This window comes from Argiope bruennichi, chromosome 7 (assembly GCF_947563725.1).
Source record: "Argiope bruennichi chromosome 7, qqArgBrue1.1, whole genome shotgun sequence".
In the NCBI taxonomy this organism is placed as follows: domain Eukaryota; kingdom Metazoa; phylum Arthropoda; class Arachnida; order Araneae; family Araneidae; genus Argiope; species Argiope bruennichi.
This window is the reverse complement of record NC_079157.1, coordinates 90810950-90826144: the sequence shown is the minus strand read 5'-3', so window position 1 is coordinate 90826144 and position 15195 is coordinate 90810950. Positions and strand designations below refer to the sequence as shown.

The window sequence follows — 15195 nt, the reverse complement described above, 5'->3', positions numbered from 1 at the left end:
CAGTCTTATATATTTCAAACAAATGAAAAAAATTTCGCTTGTATATTTCAATCAAATGAAAAAAATTTAGATAACTATCTAGTAACATTCGTAATTGATCCTCTTTATTCAAAAAGATCATGGCACCAGAAGTTATTTGGCATTGTCTGATCTGATCAGCAATTGTCGCATTTGCAGATATGATTTTATTTATTTAGAAATAAACGTTATTACTAATTAGATAAAAGATTTCTGAGCTTCAAAAAGTGAAAATATAAATTTCGTTAATAAAGTTTAATTTTTAAATTTATTAAAATTAGAAAAATCGATATATCTTCCCTCTCAGTCGGGGCACTTTAAATTTGACACATTGAGGCAAAACACACAGGTCTGACAGGTAGTTATGACAGGTCTATTATGACAGGTAGATTTGACACAGGTCTGATAGTAGTTATGGTTCTGCCAGCAAGATGGTCTCGTTGTCATTTGAAGTGGCGGCATGAACTGGCGACATAATTGTACATTTTAAAAGGATCAATGAATTTATGCGTCAGTTTTCCAAAACCACAATGCGAAGAAAGTAAAGAATTTAGAACATCTAAAAAGTTTTTTTTTTCTTAATATTGCCATATTGAAGAAAGACAGTCGAATCTCCATGGCCGAATGGTCATGGCAGTGGTTTCATAATCAAGAGACCGAAGTTCGAATCCCGCTAGAAACAATTCTATTCGTAGTGTATTAAATATTTAATTCCTTGATTTCATATTTTAATTTATTTCATGTTCCAGAAGATACTGGACATTTCTTTAGTCTACCAGACAAGTGTTCTGGACTTTTCTTACTGTCTCCAGAAGAGTATTCTGGAACTTTCTCTGCTTGTATAAAAGCAGAGGATTTATCAGTCACTCAGTTCAGAGTTCAGTTAATAAATTGGTTTAGCTCTACCTCTTGTGTGTGCCATTCAGTTCTATACTATAGCATCTACGTGACAATATGACTAAAATTATGTTCCACAACTCTATTTGATTCTTAATTTGACACCTTGATTTGAAATGCAATTTTAAACTTCTGAATTTTTACTACTATTATATTTTCCTATACCACATATCATTATTTGGTCTTATGAATTATGGGACAGATTCATTCCAAGATCAGTCTCTGCTTGACTCAAAAATTCATAACCTATTTCACAACATTATTAGCTGTATTTTGGTGCTTATTAATTAGAGGTGAAGGATTAATGATTCATTGGCGATAATTTCGTTGGCGAAAGTACACAACAAACAAGCATCCATACAAAATAGTGATTGTTTGCTCAAGCGCACTCATATGGTTGTAGTACCAGTTTGGTTTTGGTGATACATTTGGCGAGTTTTGGCTCTTTCACAATTAATTAATTATGAGTATACGGCGCCAGATTAAGCGAGAAATGAATAAAAGATATGAAAAGTGCCATAACCGTTTGAGTTCTTTGAAATATTTCAAGTATTGTCAAAAGATGCTGAGGGCATGCCAAACTCGTCTCATTTTATGTGGAGAAATTCTCAAGCGGCGCGCGTGAAAATTATTGCTTTATTTATATTTAGAAAAATCAAGACACGACATTGTATCTTTAATACGCCATAGCAATGATTTCATAACTTCAGCGGAATCTAATTTATTTATACAATATCTTACAAATGGCGCAATATGATCCAAACTGACATTTCCTACTATACCCCTGTGGATACTTATCGGTTGCTACGGCGACCAAAAACGAGCCAAGAAAAAAATTCGCCAATTTAGCAATTTTAATCGTTAAACTATATCGCATGTGATTCGCACATTCAAAATTTTTCATAGTAAATAATTATGCAGTTTAGTGTGCTTTTATAATTTGGCGAATTTTTTTCTTGGCGCTTTTTGTTCGCCATTAAAGCCGAGCTGTGCCGCCTATGGAATAAAGAAACTAAATGTAGCAGTAATATCATATAAAAATCAAATGTCGTGGTTCTTTTCGACAGACATTATATAAAATAGTAACTTTAAATACGCTCTTTCATCAATAATAAAATTATTATTGATATTTATTAACATTTATGACCCTCTAACTTTATCGCCAAGATGGTTGCATTACGTATAATGAAGCGTGGCGCAAATTGAAAATCGCCAAGTAAACCGATGGTGGCAAGTATGCTGATAGTTTGCAGCTTTATGCATATTTCAAAAATATTACATTATTTACATTTTGGACACGCCACAAAGCATTTTTAAAGCACAGATAACTTATTTACTTACCTTGCCTTCTCTTATTTCTTCTGCTAATTTTGTGGCTGACTTTAAAAGTAAGGGATTCTCGACACTTGGCACAACTTTTCCTCTGCCACAATAAAATAGGACATAAATGCAATGTGCTATAAAGTGTACAATTCCCAAGCTTATTTTCCAAAACCAGTACCAAAATCTTTGCATTCTTGTCACCATTTTTGGATGTGGGGAATCCTCACAGAATCCTTCTAAAACCACCTGTTAAAGAATATTCAGCAGGATAAGTTTATTTCCACGGGTACGAAAACATATTTATTACAATAGCATCGACATGATAAATCTGCATAATAAAATGGCACAACCATCTTTATTGTGTATACATTTGCTATGAATGAAATCTAACAATTAAATGTGCATCTCTTTTCATTTACTTTTAATTAACATGACTTGCTTCACTTTTGTTTAGGCGAGATTTTATAATGGAGTGTTCGTCCCTTCTTGAAATGCTAGAATTTTGAAATTCTGTAAGTCATTTTAAAATACACCATTTTATTATTTTCACTGCCTAATTATTTTATTAATTTTAATTAAATTTTGATCCCGATCTTATAGTGAATCAGAGAAACAATTAATTGCAAGATTCCATAATATTTATCATAAATAATGAATTAGAAATGGAAGACTAAGTACTGGAAAATAATTAAAATTATTTTAAAAAATTGTTACTTTAAATATACTTTAAAAATTGTGTTTTTAAAAACTATCTTTATATATTTACGGAAAATTTTGTTTAATCTATATAATCCTTTATATACAAAATTAATCTTACAATTACGACAGATTGATTAAAAAAGAGTTTCTTGTTTTGAAATTATATACATGCATACTCAATGTTATAAGACAATCTAAATTAATATCACAAAATATCAACTTCAAAACAACTAAATTTGCAAATCATTCACAGACTTTCAAATTACTGTTTGATACAAAATATTTTATTTAAAACCTTTTTATAACAACAGCGAAATTAATCAAATTTCTTAATAAATTTTTTGCTATGACTACCGCTCAACGACTTCTATTGCAAATTTAATCACTTTTTAGTTAAGTTAAAAAGATTTTTACTCTGTCCATTTTAATCCCAAATTGAGGGAAAATGTATATCGTCATACATTAAAATGAATATTGCCAAGCAAAGAGATGATTATACTTTTTTACTGACTTGAAAAATAAAATCTCGTAATGACGAATATGTGTTTAAAATTAGAAGTTAAAGAAAATTGAAGAAGAGAAGAACCATTCGTAAGCAAATCCAATAAGAATTAAAAAAAACACAGAGACGTAAAAAGTTTTTGTGTTCGGAGTGGAATTTTCCGAACTACAGGAACAGAATCGTGAGGCCATTAGGACATGCACGGCACGTTCGTGGGAGAAAAAAAAAAGGACTCAAATTGGAAAATGAAGATGTGTTGCCATAATAAAAAAAATAAATAAATGTTTTAGAAAAACTGTTGAATTCGCCGGAAATGTCGAAGAATTTACTAACCGTCAAAATAAATATCCTTGGCGACGAAAATTGGCGAAACTGGTCTTCAGGAAAATTCATTACGTCCTTTGTAAAAGTTTTAAATGACGGATTTTATATTAATGTAAATATTTTTGATTTTCAAACATCTTAGAATAATATATTTTTACTTTTAAAAATTTGTATATATATGTATGTATATCTATACCAAAAAATTTTAATTTTAAAAATTGAAAATTTAGTTTTTAACATTTGATAAAAACACTAATATTTGCAGTTCATATAGTTTGAAATAATTTAAAATTATTTCGGTTAATAAACTGCATTCACAATTCTTTTTATTTTCTCGTATACGTAGCGTAGAGAAAGTATTGTAATCGTCGAAAAAAAATCGAATTCGAAATTTTGACCCATCTCCACGTTTAGTCTTCCCTGAGTTCGTAACACACAATCTTAGAAAACGTCCGTCTGTCTGTATACTAAGATAACTCACAAACGATTTGAACTTGATGAATAAAACTTGATATACAGTTTTTATATCAGAATTGTATATTTCTTTCAAATTTTGAGCAAAATCTGTTCAAAGGAAGTCTGTCTGACCGGCTGTTCGAATATAATTTAACACGATAACTACAAAATTAAAAGAACTAGATAGACGAAATTCGGTACACAGATTTAACCTTTATTGTGTTGACATCAATCAAATTCTATAAAGGATTGATCGTCTGTTGGTCTGTGCTTGCAGAAACATTTAAACGTAGTAACTCAAAAAAGCAATATCAAAAATATATCAAATTTGATGTGGTATTTGGTGCAAGTGTAATTTTGCATCAAATATTTGTTTCTATCGGTTTGGAAACACGATTCGGAAACACGAATTTGATTTTTGGATACTATTAACCGCCTTCCAGGGATTAATCGCCCAAAAAAAAAAAAACCCTTTCTAAGATGACACGATAGATTCATTAAAAATACTAAATTAACTGACATTGAGGTCAGTCTTTTTGTGACCCAGAAGAATCAAAACATTATTTAGAACATAAAATATTTATATGATTTCTTATATATTGAGTCCAACTTTTTTATGAGCAAAGAAAGTCTGATTATTGTGTTCAGAAAATTACTTTATGGTTTTGTTATTGAATTCTTTTTTTTTGTTGCTGTTGTTGATTTTTATCATAGTTTCCAAGTAAATTTCTGTCATTTTCAATTGATGCATTTATTTCGAATTATTTAGTATGTTATTAGAATTATTATAGTATAAATGATAATGCAACAATAAACGAAATGAAGAAAACATATAAAATGCTTCACAAAACCATGAAATGAACTGCCTCATGAATGTTGTCCGTGCGATATAGGAACAATTATTAGTCATATTAGCAAATCTTTACTACTTTGCTTCCGTATTGCGCTTAAATTCTTTTTTTTCTACCGTATTTCAAAATAAGTTATAGCCACTTATAATTCGTAAAATTATTTTACAGTTTACATCGCTTTTCATAATGCACCATAATAATCATTATGGAAAAATCTGATAATTTCTCTCAAATTCACTTCCGGATATAGTGTTTTTCAAATATAATCAAAATATTTAATTAAACTCAGTTGATTAATATACAGTTATTACGCCCGAAAACAATAAAGAAAAGTAATATTAGTTTTAGAATTCAGAAATCGTATAAAATTCCAAATCTGAAGTACATAAAAAATAAGAAGAAAAAAAAAACAGCGATTACAAAATTGCATCATCGCAAACCTTAAATAAACATAACGCAAATAAAAAGAAAAATTGCGTGAAAAAATAAAGAAAAAGCAGAAAAAATTAATTCTTTGTTCACAAGATATTGCCAAAACCAAAATTCCTTCTTTATAAACATAAAATAAATAAAAAGAAAAGTCGCGTGAAAAAATAAAAATAAAGCAGAAAAATTAGTTCTTTGTTTACAAAATATTGTAAAAATGTCATAACTCCTTTTAAATCAAATTTATTATGCTTAAATAAACATTTTAAATAAATTTAAAAAGTGATTTTTATTTATAAAGAATAAACTGCTTACCTGGTCCATTTTGGCTTACTGATCGTTTTAGAAATAAAACAATTTTTATTGAAAAGAAAAATGGCAAAAAATTAAAAACTTTGAGTCTACGTCCGTATCTTATGAAAAATCTTTAACTTATAAGACTTGAATTCCTCAAACATCCATCTGTAATGCAAATAAGGAAGCTTCTCCGGTAAATTAAAATCCACGATATAATTAATCCTTATAACAGATGAAAAATGACAAGAAAAAGCATGTTTCCTCACATATGCGGAATTCACATTTCATGGACACAGTATATCTTTTATGATCCGTATTGATTTCTACATAAATCTTTCTTTTTCCAATAAAGGAAAAGTTCATTTCTTCACCTTGAAACCAAGGTGTATCTTTCTCTTATTCAAAACCTCCTTATGATTATCTCATCTTTCTGTACTTATAATGAGACGAAAAAAATTCATTCCTAACAGGAAATTATTTATAATTATGTCATTAAATGAAAATCTAACATGTTCTGACAGAAGCGCGCATGCGCCCATAGAAGTTCTAAAACGTTGTCTCTTAAAGAATAAACTGAATTTAAAAGAACAGGACAGATTTTCTGATTATGTGATATCTTTTAATTCGATACGCTATGAAAGAACAAAGAAATAATGTATTGTAAGAGCGATAGATCTAAAACGTTTTCCTTCAAAGGACAATGAACAAAGTTTACAGTAATACAACGACTTTAAATTCGAATACGACAATATGATGTTATAGAAGTATATATGGTGAAATATTGCAATACAAATGCGACAGAAGCTCTAACGTGTTATCACCAAAATAATATTTGAATTTAAAATAGTGTAACAAATGTGAAGTGAATTTCTTCTTCTTATATTATATATATATATATATATATATATATATATATATATATATATATATATATATATATATATATATATATATATATATATATGTTACCGCTAATGTATATAATGCCGTTATTTCATAGAATACCTAGTTATTCCATGAAATAACTGATCGTGTCCGTTAAAGTGTGTAATATGTTATTCATTTGACACTTTAACTAGTTATTCTATGAAATAACTAGGTATTCTATAAATTAACTAATGAGAGACAGTTACAGTGTAAAATAAATAATCTATCTAAAATGAAATTAAACTAATGATGAACAATTAAAATGAAAAAGAAGCAATTTATCTAATTTATGCAGCGTATAAATGGTATTTATGTAAACGTACCATAAAATCATTTGTTACAACAAGGAATATTAAAATGACACTTGGAATTACAAAGAACATTATTTCTAAAACAAACAAACAAAAACATAAATGCAGTAGGGGTGGAAGGTAAATGTATTTGTCGTGCGAGATATATGATATAGATTATTTTACACTTTAACAGGCTGCAGATCGTTATTCTATGAAATAACTAGTTAAACCGTGAAATACAAGAGAGTTTTACACTTTAACGGACACGATCAGTTATTTCATGGAATAACTAGGTATTCTATAAAATAACGGATTCCATACTTTAACGGTAACATATATATATAGAAGCGGCCACGAAATGGCGCAGGTGGCGCTAGAGAGAACACTATGTCTATTGAATATTGAATGAGATTAGAGAGCGGGTGCTGGACTGTTCGAGTTGAATGGCTGTGAACTGTGGTAGCACGATGAGGTGCCTAAACCGTAATATGTACCAAAACTGTAAATATGTACAATAGAACCTATATTTAACCCTAGACACCGTTTTGTAGTGAGTCCTTTCAGAGGATGGACACATTCGCTCCCATACATAATTTTGGGTGATTGTAAATCCTAAAAATCTAAAATAATTTAATAAAAATCTAAATCAAAAAAACTAACTATAAACAACTTTTAAGAGTCACGTCGTCCTTGGATGATAAACAGGTAGGTGGTTGAAATACATTGATTAATTTTTCAAAAGTTTTTTTTTTTTTTTTTTTTTTTTTTTAGTAACTGTTCATTTCAGTCCTTGGTGTTGCTTGCTGTTTAATAATTTAATATCATACTCCCATGTTTGGTAAGTTTATCAAAACTTTTATCTATAAACAAGATTATCAAGAGGGTATATAAGAAGAGACATAACTTTAGTTTGAAATTGCAGTTCGATTCAAATAGACATTTCAATATGGCTTTTTTAATAGGATTTTTTGTCACCTTTACTTATAATTATTTTGATGATGGTGAAGAGCATCTTACAGAAGGGTATTTTGTAAACCTTTGGAATTTTTCTTCTTCTATTCTTACCTTTGATAATAGCTTCAGGAAGCAAACAATAGCCGACATGGAGAGAAATAATTTTAAAAATAAGTTCTCGAATGGATTAGGAGAATTTTTCAATGGAAGAAGTGTAGTAAATTATTTTCGAGCAAAGCTAATGCTTGCATATATGGAGATGGAGCAACAACTCGAACTGGCGGAAAGCGATGTATTCTGTATAGCGTGTGCAACTTTTAGAAATGAACAATTACTATTGGTAAGTGTAGTATTTATATTATGTTTTTTTTTGTTATTTTTAAATGGATTTTTATGTAAATATTAATTATTTATCCCACAATTTTGGGTGTACTACCGAATACATTTCAAGATGTACGTAACATGTGAGAGTCAATAAATAATTCAATAAAATTTTCAATTCAATTCAATAAAACTTTCAATTCAATTCAATAAAATTTTCAATTCAATTCAATAAAATTTTCAATTCAATTCAATAAAATTTTCAATTTAATTCAATAAAAAAATTCAGCATACTTCAAAAAGAGAGCAAATGCTAACCTAAAAGAATGACAATATAAAAATATTTTTAAAAAGTAGCGACTTTTTTTTAATTCATCATTTTTATTTTTGAAGTTAAACATTAGCTATAATTGCCACAATATACTGAAATTTTAATAAAATCCTTTAAACAGTAACTTACTTAATATAGAAAAATTAGACAATTTTCATACCTTAATCGAAATTAATGAAAGAAAAACCGGCATGAAATATTGGTAGTAAAAATAAAAACGATTTGAATTTCATTTACACCGATGAAAATATAGTTGTTATATTAAATTTAAATATTTTTGGAAGCACATTAAATATACAGCAGTTGTTGTAAAATTAAAGAATTTTACAACAAATAAATTTATATCATTAAAAAGATATATATATTTTTAATTTTAAGGTAATGTGAAATTATTTTTGCGAGGTAATATTTACGAAAGTTATCATAAAAACAATGTCAACATTTTGCTTAATTTTTAGTTAAAATTTTAAGAAGTCGTTCCGAAGTGCACATTCCTATCTTCCATACTATATATAACTGCAAAATTTTCAGCCCTAAGTCAAATGGAGTCTGTGAAGCTCCAATACTCGTATATACATTTACATTTTTCTTATTTTTTATAAGGAGATATAACCAAAATTAAAATTACAATTTCCTTGGCAGTCTGTAGTCTGATACGATTTTTTTTTGTTTGTTTTTTGTTTGTTTCAAAACAGCTACTTTTGAAAGAATAATGTCTAAAAATCTCGTTTTTTGCAGATAAAATCTAAAGGATCAAATAATTTTAAAAATACATTTAATATAATCAAAACACAACTACTACATAAATTTCAATACTTCATTTTATTGAATGTTAACTATTCCGATCGTAGACGAGTTGAAGATTATGATTTAAAATATTAACATGCTAAACCCCTTTTACTAAATATACTTTATAAAAAATTACCGGACAGAAGAACTGTATAATAATTTAAATTTCTTTAATTTTCAACAATGCATTTGCTCATTGAAATAATACAAAATATAAAATTATTTAATTTAAATCATTTTCCGAATTGGAACTAAATACCTATCTCTAACGAAAACTGTTCAGTCATGATTATATTTAAGAAAATAGATGAAAATGAACTACAGAATTCAATGTTTACAAACATGGAAAACGCGAAGTTAAATCAAAGGATGCAAAAATGTATCCATATAATCAGTTTGATATCTTTGTTTTAAAAATATTAAATCAGAGAATAATAAAAGCATAGAAATAAAAGTATATTCAGTTGCTCAAGAGAAAAAAAATGTAAACTTTTATTTACCACTAAAATTAATTGCAAATATGGTTTATGTTTAGTTGGTTTTTAACATGGGTGAAGAATATATTAATAAGCAGACGAATAACTTAATAGATAATATCTAATTAATATTTATCGGCAAAGAAAATTCTTACTATATGACTTACCCTTTCGTTCAATGGAACTAATGTTCTGAAGGTTTTTGGTAAAATAAATCCTTGTTTTGATAAGATAAATAATCTAACTTAAAATAAATAGCTTCTGATAAAAACATTTCTATTTTCATACTATCTATCGTTTTTATCTTGGTTTGTTATCAGTGGGTTAAAGTTTAGATTATGCTGTACAGAGAACGATTAGCATAACAAAAGAAAATAATTTTACTACGGCCATTATTTTCTCCCAAACAGACCAAATGGCAAAATAATTTCTTTAAAAATTGAGAAAAAAAAGAATTTTTTTCCCTTAGTAGTAATTATAATACATCAAATCGAAGTACAGAAAAAAAGAAAGAAAATAAATAAAAGAATAAATAAATAGGAAATATTATGAAAAGGATAAATAATAAAATGAATAATAAGTAAAATGAATAAAGAAAATAAAAATTTTAGTTTGAACCAATCTTTTTTTTTTTTTTTTCAGAACAAAGGAAATAAAAATTCCTCTCGGCAAGCTAGAAGGCAAAGGTAGATAGATTCCTTTGCATCTAAGTTACTATTTCAAATACCTTTCAATCTTTAGACAAAAACCAACAGGAATGGTCTTCCTAAAACAGTGTCAGTAACCCCCCCCCCTCCCCTCATCTTCCCGCAAAAAAATTTAGGACTTTGGATAAGATCGCGAATACTTTGTATGGCGTGGGTGAATGCGATGCAAAGGAAATACATATTACAGATTTTTGGCACGAATCTACCATTTTTACAAAACTTATTTTGATAATACGTGTCTTGGATGTCTTTATGCCGACCGATTTGCGCCAAAATTTGGCGCAGAACTACAATTGGAGTTAAAAGGAAACATAACGAATTTCATTGATTTAATTCATTACGCTTATGAATTGCCGCATTTACAAGAATGAGAAAGTATGGATCGACAAATAATCAACCGCTTTACAGAGTTGCAAATCTATATATTAGATGCTAAACTTGTGTACCAAACTTTAATTACCTATCTCCTTGTTTTTGTAATTAATGAGTCTATTTATACTCAAACAGCAGGACAGACAGACTTCCTCTGAAACGATTTTGCTCAACATTTGACAGAAATTTACAAATTTGGAGAAAAGACTGTATATGAAATTTCATTTATCTTTCAAGGTGTTTTTTAATCATCTTTGTCACAAACAGACTGACTGACAGACAGCCATATTGCCAAAAATATTTTTTCGGTCTTGTCAGGGAGACTTAAAACGAAGAATTGCATCAAAATCTCGAGTTAATTTTTTTTTTTTTTGGCAATTTCAATATCTTATCTATACTTCGTATGTGATAAAGTAGAAACGAAATATTACTTATTAAATCGACCATAGGTAATTTTTATCTTGCTGTCCAGCGATTCAATATTTTTTGTAAAATAAGTAATAAATATTAAAGTGTAAATATTATAAAAATAATATACAAATCTGGGCTTGTTTATATTATTGAAAAACTTTGAAGTTTATAACAAGCGTCAAAAGTTTGTATTAATCGTCAAGATCTGAAAGTTTATCGCTGAATTTTAAACATATATAAAGAAATTAACTATGATTTGCAAATTTTTTTTCAATTAAATATAAACAATAGCGTTTTATGATAGAAAGAACGGATTTATCGTTTGATTTTTCTTTGATATTGGATGTAAGAAATCTTTTGTTTTTCTTCATTGGAACTAAAGTCTTATGATTTGAACTTAGATCTTAAACAGAAATTTATAATTAGATTTTTAAAAATAATATATTCTTCGGCATTTGTGTATTACTTATATGCCATAGGTAAATTTCAAGCTTAACCGCATGTCATTTTCGAATATAGTCAATAGGCTAACATATCTTTGCCGATTTTTTTTGTCGAGTAATTAAATAATTAATAAAAGCACCCATATTTGGATTAAAGCCATAATGATTGTTTTCATTTTTATAATATTTTTCAGTAATTAGGTGCCCATTAAATCAAAGAGTATAAACAAAAGCTCCCGAATAGCGAGGTTCAATTTAAAAATGTATATATAAAGAACTAAAAATTACGCAACTTCTGGAAATTTTTAAGCTGATCGTTTTTACGTAATGTTGCAATAAATCTTTCTGCACTTTTATTTTTATTGAATTAGTTTTTTTTTTAGTTTAATCTTTACTCCACGAGCATTTAAACAATTTCAAACTATAGAAATTAAAAGAAACAGACACTTTATTTATTTATTTATTTTCCATAACTGACAGCATAAATTGTTGATGTTAAAAACAGTTAAAATTTTGACTTGAAAATCACTTTACAACCCTTAATTTTGAAGCAATTACAGCTATTTAAAATTTTAAAATACAAATGTTACTTGCCTTAAGACGGCACTACTAGGCTAATTTAATTAATTTCTTTTTATCTTAAGGATATTCAGTATTATAGCGAGATTAAAATTTCAATCCCACACTATTTCTACCCCCTTTGAGCTCGAACTCATCCAAGGTTTTTACATTTCTTACAACATATTCCAAACTAGTTCAAACAAATTACACCAGTTAACTTGGTCACGAGATAACATTGGCAAATCGTTACGAGTACACACATACAGTGGCTCAAACAATTGAGAGTACACTTTACTTTTCCTTGATAAATCCAACTTTCAAGATAAATGACACATTACCAAGAAATGTAAACATGCTTTTATTTTTACACATAACAAATGGTTTAATTTGAAGTAAAAATAAAGAACAATCAACGAAAAACTTCTAAACTGAAAAGTTTCAGAAGCATTTTAAATAAACATATGTAGATTTTTGTCTCAAAAAATTAAGAATACACCAATGAAATGTTTGTAATATCTCGCATAGAAAGAAAGTGTCAATATTTAATTGCATGTATTTTGGCTTTTATAATTTTTTTGGCTCTAAACGTCGTGGTAACGATTCTATCAATTTTTGGTGGTATCTGAAGATATTTTGCCCCATTCTTTTTGCAACACTTGTTTTAAATGGATTTCGTTTCTAATTTCGTGTTTTTGGACCACTGTTTCAAGTGTGGCTCACAGATATTCAATGACATTTATATCAGCGGACTGTGATAGTGTGTGTAACTGCTATTTACACTAAAAAAGACACCACATTTTGACGTTACGTAGCGCGTGTTTGCGGTCGTTGTCCTGCTGAAAAATAAAATTTCCATCTAAACACAAATTTTTAGCACTTTCCATCAGACGGCTGCGAAATATATCCAGGTAAACCATATGTTTTAATGTGCCATCTATAAGAATTGAACTTCCTACTCCGGAGGAAGCCGTACAACCACAAATCATGACGGTGTCACCATCATGTTTAACTGTAGGACTTAAATTTTTTGGATTCAAAGCGGTATTAAACTTTCACCATGTGGTGCGATGGCTGTCACTGCCATCAATGTTGAGTTTTCCTTTATCACTAAATATAACTTTCTTCCAAAAGTTATTTTTCTTCAATTGATGAGTTTTTGCAAACTTCATACGCTTTTTCTGAATTTGCAAGCTGATGAACGGATTCTCTCTTACAATTTCAGATATATTTATGACTTTTATATTCAGCTTGTCTAATTACTTTTCGCACAGTTTCAACAACTATACTTCTGCCTATGATTTGAGAAATTTCTACAGCAAGTTGGATGAATCATATGGTTGCAGCAATCTAAAGGAAATTGCTAGAAATTTGGGTTTAGATGGAAATTCCATTTTCCAGCAGTACAAAAACCCCAAACAAAATGCACGTAACGTCAAAATGTGGTGTCTTTTTCATTGTAAATAGCAATTACAAACACTACCACAGTCCACCGACATCAATGTCGTTGAATATTCTTGGACAACACTCGAAAAGGTGGTCCAAAAACACAAAAAAAGAAACAAAACCTGTTTAAAATAAGTGTTACAAGAAGAATGGGATAAAATATCTTCAGATACCACCAAAAATGGGTCGAATCGGTACCACGACGCTTAGAGGCCATTATAAAAGTCAAAAGACATGCAACTATATATTGGCATGCGAGATAACACAAAATGTTTCATTGATATATTCGCAATTTTTTGAGACAAAAATCTATGTAAGTTTATTTAAAATTCTTCTGAAACTTTTCAATCTAGAAATGTTTTGTTGATTGTTCTTTGTTTTTACTTTAAATTAAACCATTTGTTAAAAATAAAAACATGTTTGCACTTCTCGGTAATGTGTTATTTATATTGAAAGTCGGATTTATCAAGTAAAAGTAAGGTGTACTCTCAATTTTTTGAGCCACCGGACATTTGCTGAATATGATTGCAGAAATTTTTCCTCATGAGAACCACTGCAATAGGTAGTCTTCCTATAGAAATCTACCTATTGGTAGACAAGAACTGAAAGAAGAAAATGATAAAAAAAATTGTAATGTGAACAACAAAATAATAAATAAAAACAATGGAACAGAATACAGTGCTTAAAATTTTCAGAGCACAGTTCTCATTTGTCTGTTTAATCCAAGCGGAGGGGAGACTGTGCTTCAGAATCTAAGTACAAAAAAAAAAAAAAAAAAAGGCAGGAATGATTTTACATCGAAAGAAACTTTTAATAAGGAAAATGATAGCTCAAAGCAGAACACAAAGTATAAAACAAACAAAATGTAAACCGAAGTAGTAGGATGATAATTCAAAACAAAAGAACCGGAAGAAAAAAGCAATTTAACGACTAGTCAATTTTAATTTAAAAAAGGAATGCTAATTTAGAATTGAAATATAGAAAAAGAGAATTAGAATTTTGCTACGAACAAAATTTTTAACCGAAGTAGGAAAGACGATTTTTTCAGAAAAAAAAGAGTAAAAAAAGCGAAAGAATCCTTACATTGTACTTGATCCTTTTTTTTTTTTTAATTCTATATTCTTTTTTTTTCAATAAACCAATATATTTATTCGAAGAATTCTATGTAGTTTTATTCTCTTATTATAATTGTAACTTTTTTTTATTTTGATTGCATCAGCCTTTTAACCCTTTCTAGGGCCGTGGGAAGTATGCTTCCCACCAAATTTATCAATCTTTGTATGAAATTATGTAGGTTGGCATAAGTTCTGACAAATTTTTTTAGAAAGACACAAACTTAAATGCTTCAGTTCTTTATCTTACACAAAATGATAT

General features: G+C 28.5%; 1 protein-coding gene across 4 annotated transcripts in view; it reads right to left on the bottom strand.

Annotated features, from left to right (window-relative positions):
- Positions 1-15195, bottom strand: part of LOC129976181 (fatty-acid amide hydrolase 2-A-like) — a 78293-nt gene that overhangs the window by 26224 nt on the left and 36874 nt on the right. For 3 of the 4 annotated variants that reach the window (XM_056089620.1, XM_056089621.1, XM_056089617.1), the window contains exon 2: positions 2257-2484. In XM_056089620.1, coding sequence (XP_055945595.1) covers positions 2257-2442 — 186 coding nt within the window. In that variant the 5' untranslated portion in view covers positions 2443-2484. Of the gene's footprint in view, positions 1-2256; positions 2485-5811; positions 6003-15195 lie in introns of those variants that run through there. The other variant, XM_056089619.1, reaches the window with a different exon arrangement.